Consider the following 15,071-nt stretch of genomic DNA (forward strand, 5'->3'; position numbering starts at 1 on the left):
CTATTTTATTGTCGATTTAATGAAGAGAAACATGGAGTACAAACTTGCGGGAGTGGTGAAACCAAGGAAATGGTAGCTGCAGAAGCTACGGGTACATCTCCTTCGTCCAGGTTGATAGCTCCTGGTGGCTCCCCTGGGGAGGGGATGGAGCACGTGGCATTGCAAATGTCATGCACAGGCATGCTTCTTGGTCTTGGTGAATTTCCCAGTCCAGACTTGTCTGACTCTCACTGTCAGAGTCTGGATGGAGCCAAGCAGGGCTGGCACTGCCCAGCTCTGCTGCTCTGCTGCTCTCTCCCTTCTCCCTCTCCACGGAGTCCATAAGATTTACTACAGCTCAGGTCAGTTTTTCCTGTATTGTTTAACACAAGACTGTCTGGGGGAAGTTAAAGTCTGTGTTGTGGTTGATGGTGAGGGGTTTCCCCTTCTCTCCTGCCTCACCAAGGCCTGGCCTGAGGAATGGCTACAGCTTTGTTGACCCTTCGATGCAGAATTCCAGGACATGGTCTGAAGCCCCAACGTTGTAGAAGGAGGGTGTGCTCTGCTCTAAGTCCAAGTGCAGCCCAACCACTGATAGTTGGACAGCATGACTCAGCATCTTGGCGTTGGCCTCCTCAGGCCAATACTCTCCATTCACCCTTTTCAGCGGCCAGACCCCATCCTCAGGGAGGTCCTCCCAGCTCTTCTCTTTCACCGTCCCTCTCACGGTCTCCGTCAGCACCCCCAGCTCCCAGTCTAGCCCGTCCCACACCTGTACCTCCCAGTAATGGTGCCCAGAGGCAAAGCCTTCCCTCCCCACCACAATGGGGAGCTGGTGCTCGATGACGGGCTGCTGGGCAGAGGGCTTGTGCTCGACTGTTCTCTGGTCAGAGGACACGGCAAGCTCAGAGTGTTTCCACACTTCATCCAGGGTGATGGGCACTGGGGAGAGAGAGAAGGAGCCGTTAGTGATAACCAGGTGAGAGGGCCAGGAGCAGAGATCCTCATGAGAAGAGGGACAAGGTGCCTTTTAGAGAAAACACTGAAAGGAGAGCTCCTGCTCCAGATCAGCCTGGAGTTCAAGAATGGCTTCTGTCCTGAGGGTGATGTCACTTTCCTGGCAGGCAAGGAAGGACACCTTCATTCCCAAGTGTGCTGCTCCCAGGTCTGTAGGTCTGCACTGTGGGACCTCGGCCATGGGTGTAGCAAGACCCAAGGGAGCATCCAGCCCACTTCCGTATGCCACTGCTCAGCAGAGAGCAACGTTTTGGCCAGCTTGATCCAGAAGGAACAGAGGAAACTTGCTCCCAGTGCCAATACCTTTCCTTTTCTTCCACCCCTCTGGTCTGATTCCACCTCCACAAACTTACCCATGTGGCTTCGAGCTCTTCTGAACTCTGGTAAAAAAGAAAACCCAAATCAAAAGCAAATACACTGTGTTCAGAAGCCAAAGCACCCACGCTGGGTCCACGACCCTTCCATGCTGCTGGTGCAGTGCCCCTGTGGTGCTCTAGCCTCCAAGGATGTGCATCACATGCCCCCAGCTGCACCACGGGGAAATCACAAAGCTTAGAGACAAGCTCTCTGACCCTGCAGTACTCACTTTGCTATGGGAGAAGCTGGGTCACAGTTCATGCCCATCTGGAGCCACTGATCTCTCCTCCAGCAGGAGCGAACCCAAGTTCCCCATGAGGATGGGGCAGAAGGTCATGTCTGGACTGTGCTTTGCTAGGACTGTGGGGTCAAGGGAAGACGCTGCTCCCAACCACAGACAGACTTGTATATAACGAGGCAGAGGAAAGGAAGATGCCTTGACTTACCTAGCTCTCTGGACAGTGCACCTGAAACAGAAACAGGGAGTGTTGTGGGCTGCTGTTTGGTCAGTGAGAGGGTGCTACCACTGCTGGATACAGACAGATACCCAGGGAGAAGAATAATGACCACAGAGCAGGATAGCTGGTCACAATCTATCACTAACTCCTGGATACAGCATCAGAGGAGGCTTGCACCTCTGCACTTCTGCAAAGGGCAATGCGGTTCTGTCTGTTTTCCACAATGGCAACACCCTTTCCATTTTCCACTGTAAATGGTCTCTTACCGCATCGAGTCTTCAGCTCATCATAACCTGCAACAGAAAGAGGAGAAAAACATCTTTGCTTTCCCTGTTGAGGATTTGAAGAAGGAATTTCAATGTCCCTGCATCAGATCCACATGGCAGTGTGGCAGGGCTTGAAGGGACTGTGGAGTGGTTTCCCATCTGAGGATGGTGCCCTGGAGGAGCCAGACAAGCCTGTGCCCTCTCCATTTGTGTGAGGTGAGTGCTGCTGATGGCTGCAGGTGTGGATTTTGGTCTGCAGACACCTTGTACTCAATTTCGTCAGTGTGACCTGGTTATGTGAATGAAAAAGAGGATGTGAAAGGAGAGGGCACCTTGGATGAGGGCAAGAACAATGAAGAGGAGATGCCTGGGGTGGGCGGAAGGTTACACATGACGATGGCTACAAGTGCTTGGAAGAACCCAAGTGGGACTTGCTCAATGTGGAAAGATTCATTTTACTGTACCTGTATCCAGAGTGTTTTTCTCAACTCCTGTTGAAAAAACACAAGAATTAGCCAGCCAGTAATGGCTTGGCATCCACAACACGCCCCGCAGAACCCTCTGGAGGATCGCAGCTGGTGGGAGATAGGTGGTCACAGCCCTGGCTGAGATCTGCCTTCAGGTTGCTCAATCCTTTGGTCCTGGAGACTGATAGGGTTGTTCTTAAGTCCTCACCTGACGCCCGCCCTGTCTCTTCTGTTCTGCACTAATGCAAGGAGGTGGTGGGTTCCCTCCGTGATTTTGGATGTGGTGAACTAATATGTCCTTCCCCGAACAGCTGGGTTCCTGGGAAAAGGGCACTGAGCTCTCCAGAGGGTCATGCTCCTGCAGCTTGTGATAGATGAAGGGATGAGAGCAGAGGGGATTTGAAACCACTTCACAGACGTCTCCAGGGGAAGGAATTGGCATCTTCCCTTGCTGGAGGCTAGTGAGCCAAAGGGGCTCTTAGGACTGTGTGTTTTTTCACATCTTCATAAACTCTTCAGCTGAGATAAGAGGATGAGTATCTTAGCTTTGCTCTGTGAATGCAAGGAAAGCTCTCTCCAGCTGAAGGAGGGAAGGTGCTTGTGAGTGGGCACCAAAGTGGGTACTCGGAGAAAGAGATCTGCCTTACCGTGCTCCTGTAAAGTCTTTTCTTCATGGGATTTTTTTTTTCTTAGAAGCCCTCTGTTTTGCTGTAATGATCAAAGAACCAAATGAAATAAGTACTGGAGCACAAAGAAAATACCAGGAAGGGGATACTGATGCCATATGTGGATTGGATGGGAAAAAGCATCTGAATTCAGCCGGGGCATGCCATAGCAAGTTGGGTGGTCAAGGGAAGGCTGTGAGCACCTCATGCTGGGATGGGACAGAAGATAAGAAGAACTTGTATTTAGCCCAGTCATGTTGCATTGTATGAAAAAGATGAGCTCTTTGTCCAGGCTTTGCCACTCTATCGTTGCTCCTATTGTATCACCAGCTTAGTTACTGAGTGGTGTAAGGGATATTGGACATAACCTCTTTAAATCTTGCCGTTCATGTTACATCAGTAATCTCCATTCCTCTCCTTGAACCCTGACTGGTCTGAACCCTCTAGGGTGATGGGATTGGGTTGGAGCATCCGCGACAGAGGCCACTTTGCACAGCAGTGGGACTGTGACCACGCTGACAGCTGAGTGCAGACTTCCTGCAGGTCTTGTGTCATATCTCCCCACCCTGTGTGGATATGTCCACCCCCACAGGTGGCTAGCATGGTGTGGAAGGAGGTTTGAGCTCTTTTGTCTTGTTCATTGACTCTTTCTCCTTCACGGGTAGGTTTCAATGAGGCAGATAACAAAGTCCCCTTACCTCTAAATACCATAAAAACACCAGTAGCCAATGTGAGAAGAAATAGAGTGAATAGTATCCAGAAGGCAGGGAGCCACAGAGATGCACATGGAAAAACAGCACCTTTGAAAAGAAAATATCTGAGTGTCATCTGTCAATATGCAATCTTTCCTCCAAATCTGAGTACCCACCCAAAGAGTTCCTGTAGAGACGAATGGAAAAACAGTCACAGCCCTACTTTGTCGAGCAGAGCCTGCCTTCTCTAGGGATGTGTGCAGCATCTAGGGTGTGGGGATGGGAATCTCACTAATAGACATTCCTGAGTTTGATTTTAATGAGCAAACACTGCACCACCTGGCATGACAAGGCACTTAAGCAGAAAACAATGGAGAAAGGAATGTGCAGCTGGAAGGAGAAAAACAAGATAAAGACCATGAGGGCATTTCGCATGATCAGAAAGAACGGGCCAATCTGCTAGAGCATAGATGCGCGTGAACACAAGGCTATAACCTATCTGCAAGCTGCAGGTAGCGCGTGTGTACTTCTGCTTGCTATAAAAGATGCTAACAAAGAGCAATAAAGGTCTTTGGTTGCCGTGTCTGCCGGAGTCCGTGCCGCTTTTCACCCCCACAAATGGCGCCCAACGTGGGGCGAAAATGCTGGAACAGAGCACCGGTGGGGAGCCAGCTGAACGAGTCACAGCCAGCGGGAGACAGAGCAGTCTCAGGAAAGAGCTGGAGCCGGAACTTTGAATCATCGCCTCGTCGGAGCAGAGGTGAGCAGCTGGGAAACTTAAAATGGGATCGCAACTAACTAAGGAGGAGGAATCTATACTATGTATTATTAAGAAACTGTTAGAAAAGCGTGGAGTTAAGTATGATGACCATACCCTCCGTCTATTACTTTCATGGCTAAAACGAAAGGGAATTCCCCTTGATTCGGCTACTGCTTTTAACGGCGAGCGGGAGACCCGCTACGGGGCACAGGACTTGCTCAGTTAATGGGGGAGGACCCTGTCAATACGCCGCAACTGCAGGCACGGCTGGTGCCTGAAATTTTAAGACAATCAGCAGACCTTGCGTTTCAAGCAATGGTAAAGGTCCCTGATACAGGACGACCGGTAAAATCTTTTACTAGCATTAAGCAAGGGACCAACGAACCTTATATGGATTTTATCGACAAGCTCCAAGAAGCTATTCAAAAACAAATACAAAATCCTGAAGCCAAAGAGGTATTGCTTATGAAATTGGCTATAGAGAATGCCAATGAGGACTGTAAAAGAGTCTTACAGACATTGCGAAATCCGACCATAATAGACATGCTTGACGCGTGCAATCATGTGGGTTCAATTACACATAAGAATGAGGTTTTTGCAGCCTGTTTAGCCGCTGCCTTGCGTCCCGGTAACAAAGCGTGTTTCCACTGTGGAAACTCGGGGCATTTTAAACGGCAATGTCCTGAGCATCCTGTACAGAAGGGAGGATCGGAAGGAATTCAGCAGCCCCCTGGTATTTGCCCGTGCTGCTGCAAGGGGAGGCACTATGTTAATCAATGCCGGTCGAAATACGATCTCCGCGGTCGACCCTTGTCGGGAAACGGGAAGTCGAGCGCGAGGTGGGGGCGCGCACCGACACAAATGCCACCCCAAAATCCCCAACCCCAAAACCCCATGAGACCGCTGTCTCAGCAGGCCTGGATCACCTCAAGGCCAGAACCATCGGCAGTGCCGGAGTGGATGTCTCCACAGCCACCAATCTCTCTATAAACGATCAGACTGTGCACAGGGTGCCCCTCAATGTGAGAGGCCCCCTTGGCCAGGGGCTGAGTGCCCTATTGGTGGGAAGGTCCAGTGCTACTATGCAGGGTTTGTTTGTGTTACCTGGGGTTATCGACTCTGATTATACGGGACAGCTGCAAGCGTTGCTATGGACCCCCTCTCCTCCAGTATTTATTCCAGCTGGAAGTAGGATTGCACAGCTAGTTCCTTTTAAGAGTATGGTTCGTAATCGGGATCCTATTTCCCGGGGAGCTGGTGGATTTGGGTCCACAGGTGAACCAAATATTTTTTGGACTCAGCTTGTCCAAAGAACTCAGCCCACTTTGACCTGCACTCTAAAGAATAAAGGCAGCAAACCGGAACAACTGGTAGTGAAGGGAATGATAGATACAGGGGCAGACGTTACTATCATCAGTACTGCAAAGTGGCCTGGATCATGGGAAACCATCCCGGTCAACACAGGGCTAGTGGGAATCGGAGGCCTGTCGACGTCCAGGCAGAGTGCCAACTTAATACAGATTGTAAGCCCGGAAGGACAGGTTGCAACTATTCGACCTTTTGTGGTTCCTGTGCCGTTAAACCTGTGGGGACGAGATGTCTTGAGCCCTTGGGGACTAGTGATTGGCACTGCTGATTCGCATCAACATTTTTAGTGGGGGTCACTGGCGCTCGGCCCACCGTTCGACTCACATGGCTCACCGATCAGCCAGTGTGGGTGGATCAGTGGCCCCTATCACAGGAAAAGGCCGACGCACTGCAAACGTTGGTGGACGAGCAAGTGAGTCAAGGACATCTGGTTCCCACCACCAGCGCCTGGAACACCCCAGTGTTTGTTATAAAAAAGAAAAGTGGTAAATGGAGACTTCTACATGATTTACGGCAAGTAAATGCCGTGATTCAAGATATGGGGACATTGCAGCCAGGTATGCCTTCACCGACATTGATACCTCGTCAATGGGACATTGTGATTATCGATTTGAAAGACTGCTTTTTCACGATTCCCTTAGCGCCGGAAGATGCTCCCAGATTTGCCTTCTCTCTCCCAGTTGTAAACCATCAAGGGCCTAGGTTGCGATATCATCGGACGGTGTTGCCCCAGGGCATGAAAAACAGTCCCACAATATGTCAAATGTATGTTGCGCGTGCGTTGTCGCCCATAAGAAACAAATATCCTGACTTAATTTGTTATCACTACATGGACGATATTTTAATCGCCGGACGAGACCCAAAGGAACTCGTCACAGTTATGAAAGATATGTTGCAGGGGTTAAAGACATACGGCTTGCAAATAGCTCCTGAAAAGGTGCAAGTGCAAGCCCCGTGGAAGTACTTGGGGTGGAAGATTTTAGAACATACAATACAGCCCCAACCCATAACCTTGCAATCTAACATTAAAACACTGAATGACTTGCAAAAACTAGTAGGGACTATCAATTGGGTACGCCCATTGCTGGGAATAGATAATGACATGTTAAACCCACTGTTCAAGTTGTTAAAGGGTAATCCTGAGTTGACATCTCCACGAGAATTAACGACAGAGGCCAAACAAGCGCTACAAAAAATATCACAGGCGCTTACCGAAAGGCAAGCACAACGCGTAATTGAAGGATTGGGAGTTAACTTGTATGTCCTGAATCAGTCCCGACAAGCAGTGGGCCTCTTAGGCCAATGGGACACCAAGGGTACCCAGGATCCCTTAGCCATCATTGAGTGGGTATTCCTGCTGCATCAAGCACCAAAAATGATAGTGACAAGGGTGGAAATGTTTTCGATGCTTGTGCGAAAGGGACGCGCGCGATGTTTGGAATTAACGGGCACAGATCTTAAAACAATTTATCTCCCACTGACTAAAGACCACCTTAATTGGTGTGAGGCTAATAGCCTAGAACTACAGATAGCGCTGGAAAACTTTAAGGGACAAATTCTAATTCACTATCCATCTCACAAATTATTCTCCCTTAATGAGGAAATTAGTATAATTCCTGAATCGTTGAGTAAGGAGGTACCTGTCGAAGGACCCACCTTATTCACCGATGGATCAGGACGAACAGGTAAGGCAGTTATAGTGTGGTGTGAAAAAGGGGAATGGAAACATCAAGTTCACCATGTTGTAGGAAGTCCTCAGCTGGTGGAAATATACGCAGTAATTCAGGTCTTTCGCCAATGGGAGATGCCATTAAATTTGGTTACTGATTCTCAGTACGTCGCCAACGTTGTCAGGCGCTTGGAAAAGGCTTGGCTCAAAGAAGTTGATAACGAACCAGTGTTTTTAATGTTCAAACAGGTATGGGACTTGTTGAATCGCCGTGTAAACCCGTATTACGTGCTCCACGTGAGGAGTCATACCTCCCTCCCAGGGTTTATATCAGAAGGGAATGAGTGAGCTGATCGTCTCGCTGCCCCCGTATGGACAGTCCCTGTACCAGACATTTCTACACAAGCCCGATTGTCGCATGAGTTTTTCCATCAATCTGCCCGAATGCTGCGTTGACAATTTGGGTTGACTTGGGACACGGCACGAAGTATCGTACAAATGTGTCCTGACTGTCGGCAATTAGTTCCCATACCCCAAACAGGGGTAAATCCCCGAGGAGAAAAGGCCCTACAGATTTGGTAATCCGATGTTACTCATATCGGAGAATTTGGCAAACAAAAATATGTGCATGTTTCCATCGATACATTCTCCGGAGCTCTATGGGCGACCGCAGAGACTGGAGAAAAAAGCAAAGATATTTTACGGCACTGGAAAGGGGCCTTTGCTGCTCTAGGGGTTCCACACCAGATCAAAACGGACAATGGGCCCGGGTACATAAGCGCAAAAACGCAGGCCTTTTTGGCACAATGGGGCATTCGACATATCACTGGTATCCCTTATTCCCCTCAGAGCCAGGGTATCGTTGAGCGGGCTCATCTCACTCTCAAGCAGCTACTACAAAAACAAAACGGGGGAATGCTAGGGGAATCACCGCAAGCCCGCCTCCATTAAGCAATATATGTGTTAAATCATCTTGCAATAAGGGAAGACAGGACAGCAGTTGGCAGCCCTAACACAGTAATAGCGAGACACTTTACATCTTGTAACTCGGCTTCTCCAGCAGGAGAAAGGGCTCGGGTGTGGGTCAAGTCATTGGAAAATAGCCAATGGGAAGGCCCTTATGATCTTATAACATGGGGGAGAGGATATGCTTGTGTTTCCACAGATCGTGGACCCCGGTGGATACCTGCCCGCTGCGTTCGACCGTATCTGGACAAGGAGCCCAAGGAGCCCACGGATGCATCAATGGTTTGAAGTAGATTACTGGGACTTACACAAAGTATCTCATTCGATATTTGGGGAACTACCTAGTGGACCAGGCCGTGCTGGGGTATATAGGGGACCAAGTGGGTTGCCATTAGCCGTGGACTGGGAACACCAGGCGGCAGAGAACAGTCAACTGGATAATCGAGAGGTGACAGGAATTCCCTGCCTCCAGTGTCCCGGATCAACACATCACGCATGGACTTTGTGCAAATGTGATAATTGCGAAAGAAACCGGTATTGTCACTCTCAGTTCCAGGCAGGAAGGTGCACAAGGTGTAAAGGGAATACCACCGGGAACGCCGAACCACAGAATCTACAGCTAGTGTGTGGGAGATCACATTGTGTCCCCCAGCTGTGGACTGTGTGGGAAACGGACTGGGAAAGTACCAAACGACAGTGTGACAAACGACTTGGGTGGAAACGGAACAAAAAGAGAACGTAAACCATGACGCCAGCATGGGGGGGTGTCTTGTGGCTAGTATCACTGTGTGCGGTTGCTGCGTTATGGGCACCCTCACAGCCGAAGGAAAATGTTTGGGTAACTCTGGCCAATCAGACAGGACAGGATTCCATCTGCCTGTCGATATCTTCCCCCGGAACCCCTTTTCTACCTGCCTAGTGGGGCTTCCTTTAGATAATTGGGACTTGGGCCTGATTAGTCCTTTCAAGGAGGCCTGCGGGGGGGGACGACACGCCACTGACAATTGGGATGGATGCCTACCACATCTTAATCACTTGCCAATAGAACCTCAGGAACTCGAGCTATTAGGGTCCATAAAAATGGATTGGTGTTTGTATTTCAATTATTCAGGGGCCAATGTTTCCTGAGCCTGGCCTGGCATTCCCTCTCATATTAAAGGTGGGCCGTGTTCGTTGGGAAGATTAACTCTACTAATGCCAAACACATCTATGATCCTAGACCACAGAAGGAGCACCCCTAAGACGCGCAGTAAGCGCAGAGCACATGCCTACACTTCACAATGTGATGATGCTGTCGACCTATGGAACCGGAACACTATAGCTGCGGTTGCAATCTTGGCTCCAGGTGTCGCAGCAGCAAAGAGTTTGGTCACATTAAATAAATTAGGATGTTGGCTAGCGAAACAATCAAATGCAACCTCTGAAGCACTAACGGGATTACTAATGGATGTAGATTCTATACGACATGCTACTTTGCAAAATAGAGCAGTGATAGATTTTTTGCTTTTAGCGCAAGGCCATGGGTGTGAAGAGTTGGAGGGAATGTGTTGTATGAACCTATCTGATCATTCGGAATCAATTCACCGCAGCATTCAGATGTTGAAGGAAGGAGTACAGAAGCTAAGAGTGGAAGACCCCTGGGACTGGTTGGATAAATTATTTGGGAAATGGGGTCTAAGTGGCTGGTTAAAAGGACTAGACAAGCTAGGAGGGCTATGCTTAGTAATGTTCCTTTGCATCCTGGTCTGTGTGCCGTGTCTGTTACAAGGGATGCGAAAAATGATTGAAAGATCTGTTTCAGCAGTGTTTCTAGTAAAACAAAAAGGGGGAGATGTGGGGATGGGAATCTCACTAATGGACATTCCTGAGTTTGATTTTAATGAGCAAACACTGCACCACCTGGCATGACAAGGCACTTAAGCAGAAAACAATGGAGAAAGGAATGTGCAGCTGGAAGGAGAAAAACAAGATAAAGACCATGAGGGCATTTCGCATGATCAGAAAGAACGGGCCAATCTGCTAGAGCATAGATGCGCGTGAACACAAGGCTATAACCTATCTGCAAGCTGCAGGTAGCGCGTGTACACTTCTGCTTGCTATAAAAGATGCTAACAAAGAGCAATAAAGGTCTTTGGTTGCCGTGTCTGCCGGAGTCCGTGCCGCTTTTCACCCACACACTAGGGCAGGAAGGACCCTTCTCATTTCTCACTGCAACCTGTCCTGCCTGCAGCTACACATGGTGGTCTGGGATCCACCTAGCTGGACTGGACAGCTATTGTCTTCCCTGTCACTGGAAAGGGCCTTACGGGGCTTCTAGGACAATGAGTCTACAACAAAGACTTCTTGGGACGATGTGACTCACTTGAGAGGCGTACAGTAGCTTTCTTCTCAATCTGCACCAGGGGGTTCAGGATTTGACAGGTGACTTCTCCCACTTCCTCTCCTGTAACTGTGACTCGACTCAGCACACTGAAGAGTTGCTTGCTGTCCTGGTGTACTGCAGTATCCGGAGGCAGCCTCTGCTTATTCTGAGTAACCCACTGCACAGTAGGTTTGGGGAACCATCCATGAGATCTGCAGGCAGGCTCGAGCCCTTGCCCTTGGGGGCCCAGTATTTCAAAGAATACTTCACTGCTACCTTAAAGGAAAGAGAGTTTGTTACTGGGAGAAGTGTGTTTCCACAAAAGCAGCATTCCTAAGTCAGACTCCTGAGTCCGAGCTGGATTTCATAGGAATTTTTCCTGGTCAATAGTAGGAAATGGGCACCAGCTGGAAGTTTTTTCTCTCTCCTATCCCAAAAGCTTGTCTAATCTCCTTCGGATGAGGGGATGCTGTTTTCCATCAGCGAATCCAGGCTGACCAGCTCCACCTGACATTGTAGATACCTGTACACAAATGATGCCTACTGTCCAGCTGGGAGGTGAACGGGCAGCCCAGAACATCTCCTTAGCCCAGTTGAGAAGTCACAAGAGTGAAGATAGGGCAATCACTCTCATCAGTACAACAGTCAGGGATCCTAAGTACTTGTAAGTCTATCAGGTGGTCTTACACCTACCCAGCAGTGATTAGTGCAGCTAGCCAGCCCCACGCATGTTGTAACAGGGCTCAGGCTAGGGATAAAGCCTGCAGAACATCTTTTGGCATAGGAACTCATCCCAGTCTCTTGGCAGCTTTAGCAAGCTGTTCCTGCACGTTCCTTTTCACGATGCAATGCAACGGCCTTTGAACACGCATGCTGAAATCCAGGCCCTGTCTCTCCCGGAAGATTCAGGTTTAAAGCTCCTTCCTTGCCTAAAACTACAAGGGCTACCATGACCCTCATGGGGCTGGTCAGATCACCAGTTCCCCGGGTTCCCTCCTGGGTGGTGGCATATGGATTGAGCTTTTCTTGGCTCCTCGCAGACCTCTCAATGACTTAGAATTAATGTATCACAGCCGATCAAAAGGCAGGTGCCATGTGGCCCACTGGCTGATGTGAGTGGGGAGGTGATGTGTTGGGGTCATATGAGGGGGGCATCAGCTGGGGGACAGTGCACTTTCAGATAGCTTTTTTCCCCTCTGTAAAAACTTCACCCTTCACCACCTAGACCATGAAATCTCCAACCTGCAATGCCGCGCACAGTGGCTGTATCAGCACTCCAGTCCCCGGACTTCACCAAGCAGCTGTATGTTCCTTCATCTGCTGGCTGGATGTTCTTCAATGTTAGGGACACATTCCCAGTGGCAAATCCATCTGTTGTCAATGATGTCCGCCCAAAGTATTTCTGTGTTGGTTTGCCACCAAACTGCCTGTGCATGTGGATATCCTCTATATGCCCATCTGTGATTTTCTTCCATTGTACTTCAATGTTGTCTAGTGGCTTTGTGGAAGAGACGTGGCAAGGAAGGATTGTGTCCTGGCCGACAACCCCCACTACATTCTGGGGAGAGGTGACCTCAAAATTTTCTGTGGAAACCAAACTTGAGTCAGCATCTGGCTGAAATCAATCAGAAAATGTACTAGCGTGAAGGAGACAGAGGACTGGGACAAACATTCATCCCTGTCCCAGAGAATGGGGAACAATTGAAAGTTGTAAATAGTCACTAATGACGTTGGTCCCTTCTGTTAATGCACCTGCAGGCCATGAGACAATAGATCACAACAGAAATATGCCAAACAATGAAAAAAAAAGCCCAGGAGATCTTTTGGGGAAATTGTTGGTTTGGAAAAAACTTAGGAAAGCATAATTGATGATGTGATGAAAATGGTTAACATGTTTTCTTTAGGTTTTATAAAAGATAAATTCATTTCAGTTTGGAGCATTCACTCACTCACTTTCTCCTTTTTTCTTTTCTCTGTGGCAAAATGGGAACTGGGGAAATGTTGACTGACTTGCCTGACTCGCAGAGGTGATCAGCTCTGGTGCAACCGCGTCCCGCAGAGGAGCGGCGGATTGTGGCGTACAGGGGGGTTTCCTGAGCCGGGGAAGCCACAGGGGAGTGCAGAGACCTGCCGGAAGCCGGCAGCTCTCACGAGGGCGGCTGACGAGGTGTGGGCAGGGCCAGGAGTAACGGTCTGCCACCCCCCACTCCCACTAAAGGCAGCCCCAGGGAGCGCTAGCGACCAGGAGCGCTGCGACCAGGATGGGCAAGCAGGGTGTGGCACATCAGCTAGGGCGTGGCACGGCAGTTTGCGTGGTAGATTGCGAGGGAGGGCGCGCAGGGAGGGCGCCTCTTTGAAGGAGGGGCATTCCACGGGCCGAGTGGGAGACTCGGCATGCACATAACCCAACAACTGGGCACAGGTCAAGGGAACTCATCCGACACGACCCTCAAGGCAGAATGCCGGGCACTCGTCTGAGGGTAAAGGCCGCGGCTCCAGCTGGGGGGTCTGCACCATCTACCCCAGCGGCAGCCGATGCCTCCACGCAGATGGAACTGCTGAAGGGAGAGGCTGCAGTGCAGACCTCAGGCTGCAGGAAGTGCCTGGACCTCTCTCCTGGGGTAGGGACAGGCAGCAGACCTGCCTGCAAAAGGTGTGCCCACGTCGAGGACCTCCTGCAGCGGGTGGCTGAGCTGCAGGAGGCGGTGAGAAGAAGGCGTAACATCAGGGAGGCGGAGAAGCAGCTAGATAGCTGGTTCCAAGCACAGTCTGTAGCAGACCAACAGCCCACGGCCAAACAACCAATAACTCCCCCACTGGCACGTGCAGAAGGGAGCATGGGGGCCAATAATGCAGAAGAATGGATGGTTGCAAAGGCAAGGACCAGCAGGAGGAAGAGTCTTCCCCCACCGCCTGAGGTGCCCTTGCAGAACCACTTCGCCACTCTGCAGGCCAAAGAGGAAAGTCCTGTCACACCAGGAGAAGCGCTGGAGCTGAGTAATGCAGCCCAATCTGCCCCCCGGATAACAACCAGCGCCATGAAGAAAAGGCAACAGGTGACAGCAGTAGGTGACTCTGTTCTGAGAGGTACGGAGGCACCCATTTGCTGACCGGACGCACTCTCTAGGGAGGTGTGCTGCTTACCGGGGGCTTGTGTCAGGGATGCCACCGAGAGGCTACCAAGCCTCGTAAAGTCCACTGACTATTATCCACTGCTACTGCTTCACGTGGGGACCAGTGACACAGCCAGAAGAAGTCTGAGGACTATCAAGAACGACCACAGAGCCCTGGGAGTGGTGATAAGGGACTCGGGAGTGCAGGTAGTTTTTTCCTCAATCCTGCTGGCCAAAGGGAAAGGATTTGAAAGGGCCAGTTGAATCTGGTGACATGTGAGCATAAGTTTTACGCTCCAGTTACAGACAGTAGAGAATAGGATATCAGTCTCACCTCTGTGCCTGGGAAGATCATGGAACAGATCGTCCTTTAAGCTATCCTAAGGCACATGGAGGACAGGGAGGTGATTCGACACAGCCAGCATGGCTTCACCAAGGGCAAGTCCTGCCTGACTAACCTAGTGGCCTTCTATGATGGAGTGACTACATCAGTGGACACGGGAAGGGCTACAGATGTCGTCTATCTGGACCTCTGTAGGGCCTTTGACACGGTCCCCCACAACATCCTTCTCTCTAAACTGGAGAGGTATGGATTTGATGGGTGGACTGTCCGGTGGGTGAGGAATTGGTTAGATGGTCGCATCCAGAGGGTAGTGGTCAACAGCTCAATGTCCAGATGGAGATTGGTGATGAGTGGCATCCCGCAGGGATCCATATTGGGACCAGTACTGTTTAATATCTTCATCAATGACATAGTGGGATCGAGTGCATGCTCAGCAAGTTTGCAGGTGACACCAAGCTGAGTGGTGCAGTTGACATGCCAGAGGGACGGGATGCTGTCCAGAGGGACCTGGACAAGCTCCAGAAGTGGGCCCGTGTGAACCTCATGAGGTTCAACAAGGCCAAGTGCAAGGTCCTGCACCTGGGTCGGG

The 15,071-nt window shown here is 50.1% G+C and overlaps 1 protein-coding gene across 1 annotated transcript; it reads right to left on the reverse strand.

Annotated features, from left to right (window-relative positions):
- Window positions 1-463: 463 nt before the first annotated feature.
- LOC143169241 (butyrophilin subfamily 1 member A1-like) lies at window positions 464-14,494 on the reverse strand. The gene is made up of 8 exons (XM_076356515.1): window positions 14,474-14,494; window positions 12,269-12,641; window positions 11,027-11,302; window positions 2,542-2,568; window positions 2,078-2,104; window positions 1,800-1,820; window positions 1,350-1,376; window positions 464-921 (listed from the first exon to the last, which is right to left on the reverse strand). Exons 1-8 carry the CDS (start codon window positions 14,492-14,494, stop codon window positions 464-466), a joined length of 1,230 nt encoding a protein of 409 aa, XP_076212630.1.
- Window positions 14,495-15,071: the final 577 nt, after the last annotated feature.

The sequence above is a fragment of the Aptenodytes patagonicus genome, chromosome 20 (assembly GCF_965638725.1).
Source record: "Aptenodytes patagonicus chromosome 20, bAptPat1.pri.cur, whole genome shotgun sequence".
Taxonomy (NCBI): domain Eukaryota; kingdom Metazoa; phylum Chordata; class Aves; order Sphenisciformes; family Spheniscidae; genus Aptenodytes; species Aptenodytes patagonicus.